Source organism: Lathyrus oleraceus, unplaced genomic scaffold (genome assembly GCF_024323335.1).
Source record: "Lathyrus oleraceus cultivar Zhongwan6 unplaced genomic scaffold, CAAS_Psat_ZW6_1.0 chrUn0412, whole genome shotgun sequence".
In the NCBI taxonomy this organism is placed as follows: domain Eukaryota; kingdom Viridiplantae; phylum Streptophyta; class Magnoliopsida; order Fabales; family Fabaceae; genus Lathyrus; species Lathyrus oleraceus.
The window spans coordinates 51,382-61,519 of record NW_026112803.1 but is presented as its reverse complement, the minus strand read 5'-3'; the positions used below and the strand labels follow the sequence as shown (position 1 = coordinate 61,519).

General features: G+C 29.1%; 2 protein-coding genes across 2 annotated transcripts; both read left to right on the top strand.

Moving 5' to 3' along the window:
• The first annotated feature begins 551 nt into the window (after positions 1–551).
• On the top strand, positions 552–2,810 carry LOC127114175 (xyloglucan endotransglucosylase protein 1). Its single transcript, XM_051046532.1, has 3 exons — positions 552–983; positions 1,508–1,701; positions 2,229–2,810. Exons 1-3 carry the CDS (start codon positions 705–707, stop codon positions 2,626–2,628), a joined length of 873 nt encoding a protein of 290 aa, XP_050902489.1. The 5' UTR covers positions 552–704; the 3' UTR covers positions 2,629–2,810.
• Positions 2,811–7,876: 5,066 nt separating this feature from the next.
• On the top strand, positions 7,877–9,808 carry LOC127114182 (xyloglucan endotransglucosylase protein 1). The gene is made up of 3 exons (XM_051046539.1): positions 7,877–8,155; positions 8,687–8,880; positions 9,409–9,808. The coding sequence occupies exons 1-3, from the start codon at positions 7,877–7,879 to the stop codon at positions 9,806–9,808; spliced, it is 873 nt and encodes a 290-aa protein (XP_050902496.1).
• The last annotated feature ends 330 nt before the right edge of the window (positions 9,809–10,138 follow it).

Here is a 10,138-nt window from a genome sequence, read left to right as displayed (position 1 = left end):
TTTTTTAAATCTACAACACTTTAAAGATTTAAATTTATTCTTATACAAAAAGACTTAATTTCATCAATCATTGACTTTGTATATATTTTCAAAAAAAAACTAATATCTCTGTAAATATATTAGGATGTCATAAGTGCCAAATAAGACAAAATAAATGTATCAACATGTATCATCTTTTTATTATTATATTTCTCCTAATTTTATACAAATAAACTTATTTATAGTAACTAACTATATTTTATTGTAGTAGCTAAACATAAATTTTACTTAATCATATAAGTAAAAAGATAACTTTTGGAGAACGATTTCTCAACATGTACTTTTATTTTATTTTAATGTGTTAATATTTCCCTTCCATGGTATTTTAATGTGCTAAGAACCCCTTCCATGATATTTATCTCTCAAGTATAATATTTCCCTATTTTGGGCTTTTGACTTGAATCCAACTTTTCAACATTAAGCATTCAAACAAGGCTTAAAAGGCAACATATTTTTGCCATAAAAAAATTTTGTTAATAAAATTGAGGTGTGACTTTCAACAATAACAGTGACTTGTGAGTTGTCGTTGTAACATTGAGCTTCAGACAACTAAATTGATCTAAATCCGTTGCGTTTTACACAAAATATGACACCAACTTCAATTTAAATAACCCTTTTCAAAATTTTAATTTATCAATTTACACAAAGTGAAACATTAGTTAATTATGGTTTCTTCATATGCTAATAACTCTGTGTTTCTCTTACTTTGCTTATGCTTAACCTTTAGTACAATTGCATTTGGAGGAAATTTCAACACTGATTTTAACATTCTATTTGGAGATAAAAGGGCTAACATACAAGATGGTGGCAATTGTATGACACTTACAATGGATAAATATTCTGGCTCTGGCATTGGTACTCAGAATGAATATTTGTTTGGACGATTTGATATGCAAATCAAACTTGTGCCAGGAAACTCTGCAGGCACTGTCACTGCATATTATGTATGTACTTTGTTACAAAACTACACTCATATATGCAAACTTTAATTCACATTTGTTATAGTTTTAAATGACAATTGCATATATATTCCAAATTTTAATATTTCGGTAAATGTGATGATGTGGCAAAATTCGTTGTGATGTTGTTAAAGAGACTAATAAAACCATTATATTGCATATTACAACTTCCTATAATTAAAAATTCACACAATTGGCACATCGGTGACGCTTAGATCGAGGTCAAACAATGCATGAATCAAGTAGATTTGGATATTTTAAATTCTAAAAATATTGAGTTTGAAATATATTGTTTGATCTTGATTCAACTTGTCATCGATGAGCTAGCCACTTGAATGTGTAAGATTTATGACATTAGCCAATTCAAATCGTTATATGTGGCAAAACTTATAGATATGGAAAACAAGTTATTACTATTATGGTTGCGCACACACATAACACATTGCATAATATAAGAAACTTTTACTTATTGTATGGCTATTTAATTTCGCATATATGCATATATGCAGCTAAGTTCTCAAGGACCACACCATGATGAGATTGATATGGAATTTTTGGGTAACTTGTCTGGTGATCCATATATTCTCTCAACCAATTTTTATGCCAATGGTGATGGAGGTCATGAGGTACAATTCTATCTTTGGTTTGATCCCACAAACGACTTTCACACTTACTCTATTGATTGGAATCCTCAACGCATAATGTAAGTTTTTCATTGTTTAAGTAAATTTTCATAAACTTTATTAGAAATATTTTTTATTGGTGTTTCACATTTCCCTTCATTAAAGGTACATAATTTTATTCGAGACATGTCATCCACTAAATGTGGCGCCTCTCACAGTTGAATTCAAATTTTGGATCACCGTCTAACCTTAATTTCTACTAGACCTAATACCCGAGTTAATACATATCACAAAAATCAAGATTAAATTATACTAGATTTTAATACATTAACCATCAATAATACCTATTAGAAATTCAATGTGAATTAGAACCTCAACAAATTGACCAAAATTGATGATTGCGTACAATCACATCGCACATAATCCAAATCCTAAGATTACATGATTCTATCATTATCATTAATCTATGTCCCTTGATCTAAGTGACAATATCTTGATCTCCATAACAAAAATTCTTTCTAAAACAATGAAAAAAATATAATTCAATATATGGAACAAACAATGTATATATACATATAACTATATCATGTGTTTGGCATCTATGCAGAATATTGGTGGATAACATACCCATAAGAGTGATACATAATAGACAAAACATTGGTGTTCCATTCCCAACAAGGCAACCAATGAAATTATACACAACACTATGGAATGGAGATTCATGGGCAACAAGAGGGGGACAAGTGAAAATTGATTGGTCAAAGTCTCCATTCACGGCTGGATTTAGAAACTTCAGTGCTAATGCGTGCATGCCTAGTCCATCAAATAATTGCTTAGGTTTCAATGGCGGAGAAGATAAAGGTCTTAATGGTGAAACAAGGAAGAAGCTCAAAGAGATTTATTCAAAATTGATTGTTTATGACTATTGTCGTGATTTTATACGTTTTGCTCGTGGTCTGCCTAATGAATGCCGCAATCGCTTAACAGATCACCCAGATGAATATTAGAAATTGCATGTAGTCACGATGCATATTATGATCAAATATATACCGTGAAGTAAAAATTTTGTTGTTTTCGATAAGTTAAAATATGTAATATTTATTTGTCGATGAGTTCTTAATTTTGTATTCATTAAAAAGATGGGTACGCCGACTATTGATGCCTCTTGCAAAATTAATTCAAAATTCAAATTTATTTAAGTTTAATTAAATTTATAAAACCTAACATTGCATAATTGTGTATTGGATAGTATGACCAATAAAATTTTATGGTATTGGATTGTTCACTATATATTTTGTTATACTTTATTGATTTAATGTTTTTTTGTGTGCAAAATCATATATAATATATTGTCACGTGAAATTTACTATGGTTGATAAGGTTGATACATTGTTTTAAATAACACTACTCTTATATTTAAACTCTTTTGCTTATGAAAATACATTGATTGAACCATATTTATACTATAGCTCTTTAGTTTAGATTGGTGAGCTATTGTTTTGTTTTACATAAAAAAAATCTCATGTTTGAATTTGAAAATCAAAACTTAAAAAAAGTTTATAAGCAATCACTTTCATCAACCGACTAAGACGTCTTTCAATTAAGTGCAAAATTTTAAGAGTCTATGCAATACACAAAGCATACAATGCCATAAAAATAGAAGGAAAAAAATATGGTTATTTCTACCGGCATTCACATGCTTTAGTTAGAATAGATGAATTAGGTTCAATGAAACCTTTCAAAAAAGTTGGAAGAAAATAAATGACAACATTAGTGGTGTAGCTATTCAATGAAACATTTCCCACCCAAAAGAGAATTTTGATAAAATCCATTCTACATACTTTTAAGTTTCAAGGACAATTTTTAACAACTATATTCAAAATATTAATACTATTTATGATACTGTATGTTTCTATCTCTAAATTTAATACTTTTTACTTTCAATACTTAGCACACATTTCAAAAGTACACAGAAAATATACCTACACAATAAAAAATGTATATTTAAATAAGGTTTCTCAATTTTTAAAACATTAATTAGCATCTTGTACTCCCTGTAGATAATACAATTAGCAAATTTACTACATGTTTTAAGGGGTCTAGATTTATTTTTTTGGATTACTTTTGGTTTATTTGTTCTCTTATATAGAAAATTGGTAGTATTTTAATGTAAATTAGTTTTAAAAGCATAACTTTGAGAGTTTTTTTTGGTAACATTCTTTCCGATTCAAGCATTTTTGTCAATATTACCGTCCCTGCAAATATACGAGAAGAAATGAGTGTGTATAGCAATAACAATAACTAGTGTTACTATAAGAGTGAGAGAGTTCCCTTTCCTTTAGAATAAATAAAGTCCAGTGACGACTCTGTATGTATTTCGATCTTTCCTTACACTCGGGTATTTTTCGCAGTGCAAAAATGAGCATTGAGTGAACTTGAAGTAAATTTTAAGCATTTAGCTTGATGAACTTCCCAAATAAATCTTGAATCTAGATGATTTTATGTCTTGATGAAAAAAGAGAAAAATTACATTCACGAAATTTAACAATTAAGCTGAATTAGTAAACAAAACTTACATTCTTGTTGCAAAAGTGGTGAGGAAGTTATGAAAATATGAGGAAGTTGTGAAAATGAAAGGAGAAAAGGTTGGGAGGAAGACGAAACAGAGAGGGAAGAACACAAATATGGAGAGAAAAAATGAGTCCATGAGGAGTGTGGGGGTGCTGCAACCTGTCTAACAAATAAACATTTCAGCATTGGGAATATCACGTCACAATTAAAGTGATTGTTGGTTGTTGCATCGTGAATCCCATGTCACCAATTCAAAATTCATTGCGACATGATTATCTTATCACTAGATGCCAACGTGCCAGAATGGTCATAATTTTATGACGTGATTTCAATGACACTAATTTGAAATATTTTGTGACGTGATTATCTCCTCACTAGCTGCCAGCGTGACAATTTTAAATTTTTTATTAGCGGCGTTTTTTGCACGCCACTAAAAGGTTTACACACATTCTAAATTTCACCAGCTAAAGTTTAATTTTTTATTATTTTCTAACTATAGCGGCGTGTTTTTCATGTGACAACTGCCTTTTATTAGTGACGTGAATTTCATGTGACTATATCGTGTGGTTCGAGCACAGTTTTCTTGTAGTGTAGTTAGACAAATCTCTTTCTCCATGCTTATTATGTTGGTTAGAATTCTTGCATGTGAGATTTTGTGGGTATTCAATGAGAATTTTATGTTGAAAATGGTATAGTTATCAAGAAAATTTTTTATGCACAATTTCGGTTGGTTATTAGTGATTTATGTGTAACATGAACCGATGCATTAATTAATGAACCGATGTATTAATTAATGAACCGATGCATGTTACACATTGACTTGCAATATTTGAAAAATTGTCAATAATGAACCAGTTCATTAAATAATGAACTGGTGCACGTTTGTCAAAACCTGAACATGAACCAATTCATTAACTAATGAACCGATGCATATTTTTCGAGACTGCAATGTGAACTAGTTCATTAATTAATGAACCAATGCATATTATCTAGAATATAAATGGAGCGGTGTATAGGTAAGATGAACGGGTGCATGATGATAAATATTTAGAATTTTTGTTCTTAAAACTTGCAGAAACTTAATCAATAATATATTAACTCCACCAATGTAATAATCATGATTTTAATACTTCTTTGATCTGTATTATTTAATCAAGTTTTATAGATAAGGGGTCACAAACTCACTTAGATATTGGAAAACCTCAATCTAGGATCAAAAGATATTTAAAAGATTACAGCCAAGGGAATTATAAGATTCAAGATTAGAGGATCATTAGTTTATCTAATGGATTCTTAGAATATATCAGTTGATCAAAGAGATATTCCCCATCATGAAGTGTTAATCTATGTGCACAATAAATACTCATTTTGATTATGTTATTTAGCTAATGCTACATGGGACTCCGACAGACCTTTTGGAATCCATTTACGACGATGTTAAGCTAGGAAAGCTAGGAAGGAGACTGATTTGCATCCTATATCAGTCAAATACAATAGACCTCTGAGACAACTCACCTCATAGTGTATATCATTTCAAATGAACAGGACAATAATAGTGTGAAATAATGATACATTCATTATTATGCTATGACATTCAGGGGGGCTAAGAATTATGTTTAGATCAATAAATCGATGGAAATTATGATAACTAATTAAAAATTAGGTTCCCATTATGTCTTAGGTTAGTAGGAACTCGCCGAGACAAAGTGATTGTCACACTCCTCACATTTTGTTTTCAAATAAGGAATCTATAAAGGGTAGGAAGGCTGTCAAGTGATCTTGAGAATTGAACAATTAGTTTTTCTCTAAAATTTCCATTTAAATCTGTTTATGAATTATCAAACTTATTATGTATTTGATTTTTTGTTGGATTTATTGTGATGTACTTTATGCGTAATGATTTAATACATTTTGATGTTTTAATTCGAACAGAGTTGTTTGTAATTTTAATGTACCTAGTACTTAGTTAAACTGGAGAAAATATTTTGAAAGTACAAGTTTTTTGTTGCCGCTAAATTTTACATTCAAATGGATAATTTCAAAAATAAATACAATTATTTTTTTACAGAGAGAGGGAGTCATTTTACCATTCTCTTAACTAATGACAAATCTATTTAAGATAAAAGACTATGGGAGAAAGCATCCCCATATTAATTTTGATGACTATGCTAATTAGATAAGACATGAATCATTCATAAAAAATTAACAATATTTTTTAATTTTTAATTATGGAATTTTCTTTATCCTCTATAAAATAATGAAATTTTAGGCCTAAAAAACAGAAAAAGATAATATTGATTAATTTGTCGGTATTTTTGAGGATTGTTAACTATTTCAAATCATTTATCTAGAAATTACGAGTATAAAGATAATGTTATATATTTTGCACGAAAATTTTCCTCGTAATGTAATGTTTTTGATCTATTCGTAACACTATGTCTATTTTGAAGATATACCATTTTTTGGTCAGTGAGACTATTAATTTAGATTCTCTTTTTTTGTGTGACCGTTGTGATGTGGTTGAATCGTTACGATAATTAATTTCTAGATTTGATGTTAATTGTGCTTTGACGAATAGTAGTTTTTTAGGTAACACTCAATTTAACATTTTGATGCCTCATGATAAAGTAATTTGTGAATGAGCTGAAGTTAGATGTAAACTAATAAAAATTAAAGATTAAATAGTTAATTTTTAAGCTAATGATATTTTAAGATCTTATTAATGACAGGTCTTCAAAAGAAGTCAGTTGGAACATGCAATACGAACTGTTATAAAAAAGAATATACTAAAACTGAAAAGAGAAAATATATAGAGAGACTAAAAATGAAAGTAAATATTTTAAGAGGACCTAAAATATATTTAACCCAAAATATATTATATCAACAAAATAAATCACGATATTTTACTTATATAAAATATAAATTAAAGGAACACAAAACATAAAGATTAATAATATCTATTCAATAAATATATTTTTTTAAATCTACAACACTTTAAAGATTTAAATTTATTCTTATACAAAAAGACTTAAATTTCATCAATAATTGACTTTGTATATATTTTCAAAAAAAAACTAAATATCTCTGTAAAATATTTAGGATGTCATAAGTGCCAAAATAAGACAAAATAAATGTATCAAACATGTAATCATCTTTTTATTATTATATTTCTCCTAATTTTATACAAATAAACTTATTTATAGTAACTAACTATATTTTATTGTAGTAGCTAAACATAAATTTTACTTAATCATATAAGTAAAAAGATAACTTTTGGAGAACGATTTCTCAACATGTACTTTTATTTTATTTTAATGTGTTAATATTTCCCTTCCATGGTATTTTAATGTGCTAAGAACCCCTTCCATGATATTTATCTCTCAAGTATAATATTTCCCTATTTTGGGCTTTTGACTTGAATCCAACTTTTCAACATTAAGCATTCAAACAAGGCTTAAAAGGAACAAATATTTTTGCCATAAAAAAATTTTGTTAATAAAATTGAGGTGTGACTTTCAACAATAACAGTGACTTGTGAGTTGTCGTTGTAACATTGAGCTTCAGACAACTAAATTGATCTAAATCCGTTGCGTTTTACACAAAATATGACACCAACTTCAATTTAAATAACCCTTTTCAAAATTTTAATTTATCAATTTACACAAAGTGAAACATTAGTTAATTATGGTTTCTTCATATGCTAATAACTCTGTGTTTCTCTTACTTTGCTTATGCTTAACCTTTAGTACAATTGCATTTGGAGGAAATTTCAACACTGATTTTAACATTCTATTTGGAGATAAAAGGGCTAACATACAAGATGGTGGCAATTGTATGACACTTACAATGGATAAATATTCTGGCTCTGGCATTGGTACTCAGAATGAATATTTGTTTGGACGATTTGATATGCAAATCAAACTTGTGCCAGGAAACTCTGCAGGCACTGTCACTGCATATTATGTATGTACTTTGTTACAAAACTACACTCATATATGCAAACTCTTAATTCACATTTGTTATAGTTTTAAATGACAATTGCATATATATTCCAAATTTTAATATTTCGGTAAATGTGATTGATGTGGCAAAATTACGTTTGTGATGTTGTTAAAGAGACTAATAAAACCATTATATTGCATATTACAACTTCCTATAATTAAAAATTCACACAATTGGCACATCGGTGACGCTTAGATCGAGGTCAAACAATGCATGAATCAAGTAGATTTGGATATTTTAAATTCTAAAAATATTGAGTTTGAAATATATATTGTTTGATCTTGATTCAACTTGTCATCGATGAGCTAGCCACTTGAATGTGTAAGATTTATGACATTAGCCAATTCAAATCGTTATATTGTGGCAAAACTTATAGATATGGAAAACAAGTTATTACTATTATGGTTGCGCACACACATAACACATTGCATAATATAAGAAACTTTTACTTATTGTATGGCTATTTAATTTCGCATATATGCATATATGCAGCTAAGTTCTCAAGGACCACACCATGATGAGATTGATATGGAATTTTTGGGTAACTTGTCTGGTGATCCATATATTCTCTCAACCAATTTTTATGCCAATGGTGATGGAGGTCATGAGGTACAATTCTATCTTTGGTTTGATCCCACAAACGACTTTCACACTTACTCTATTGATTGGAATCCTCAGCGCATAATGTAAGTTTTTCATTGTTTAAGTAAATTTTCATAAACTTTATTAGAAATATTTTTTATTTGGTGTTTCACATTTCCCTTCATTAAAGGTACATAATTTTATTCGAGACATGTCATCCACTAAATGTGGCGCCTCTCACAGTTGAATTCAAATTTTGGATCACCGTCTAACCTTAATTTCTACTAGACCTAATACCCGAGTTAATACATATCACAAAAATCAAGATTAAATTATACTAGATTTTAATACATTAACCATCAATAATACCTATTAGAAATTCAATGTGAATTAGAACCTCAACAAATTGACCAAAATTGATGATTGCGTACAATCACATCGCACATAATCCAAATCCTAAGATTACATGATTCTATCATTATCATTAATCTATGTCCCTTGATCTAAGTGACAATATCTTGATCTCCATAACAAAAATTCTTTCTAAAACAATGAAAAAAATATAATTCAATATATGGAACAAACAATGTATATATACATATAACTATATCATGTGTTTGGCATCTATGCAGAATATTGGTGGATAACATACCCATAAGAGTGATACATAATAGACAAAACATTGGTGTTCCATTCCCAACAAGGCAACCAATGAAATTATACACAACACTATGGAATGGAGATTCATGGGCAACAAGAGGGGGACAAGTGAAAATTGATTGGTCAAAGTCTCCATTCACGGCTGGATTTAGAAACTTCAGTGCTAATGCGTGCATGCCTAGTCCATCAAATAATTGCTTAGGTTTCAATGGCGGAGAAGATAAAGGTCTTAATGGTGAAACAAGGAAGAAGCTCAAAGAGATTTATTCAAAATTGATTGTTTATGACTATTGTCGTGATTTTATACGTTTTGCTCGTGGTCTGCCTAATGAATGCCGCAATCGCTTAACAGATCACCCAGATGAATATTAGAAATTGCATGTAGTCACGATGCATATTATGATCAAATATATACCGTGAAGTAAAAATTTTGTTGTTTTCGATAAGTTAAAATATGTAATATTTATTTGTCGATGAGTTCTTAATTTTGTATTCATTAAAAAGATGGGTACGCCGACTATTGATGCCTCTTGCAAAATTAATTCAAAATTCAAATTTATTTAAGTTTAATTAAATTTATAAAACCTAACATTGCATAATTGTGTATTGGATAGTATGACCAATAAAATTTTATGGTATTGGATTGTTCACTATATATTTTGTTATACTTTATTGATTTAATGTTTTTTTGTGTGCAAAATC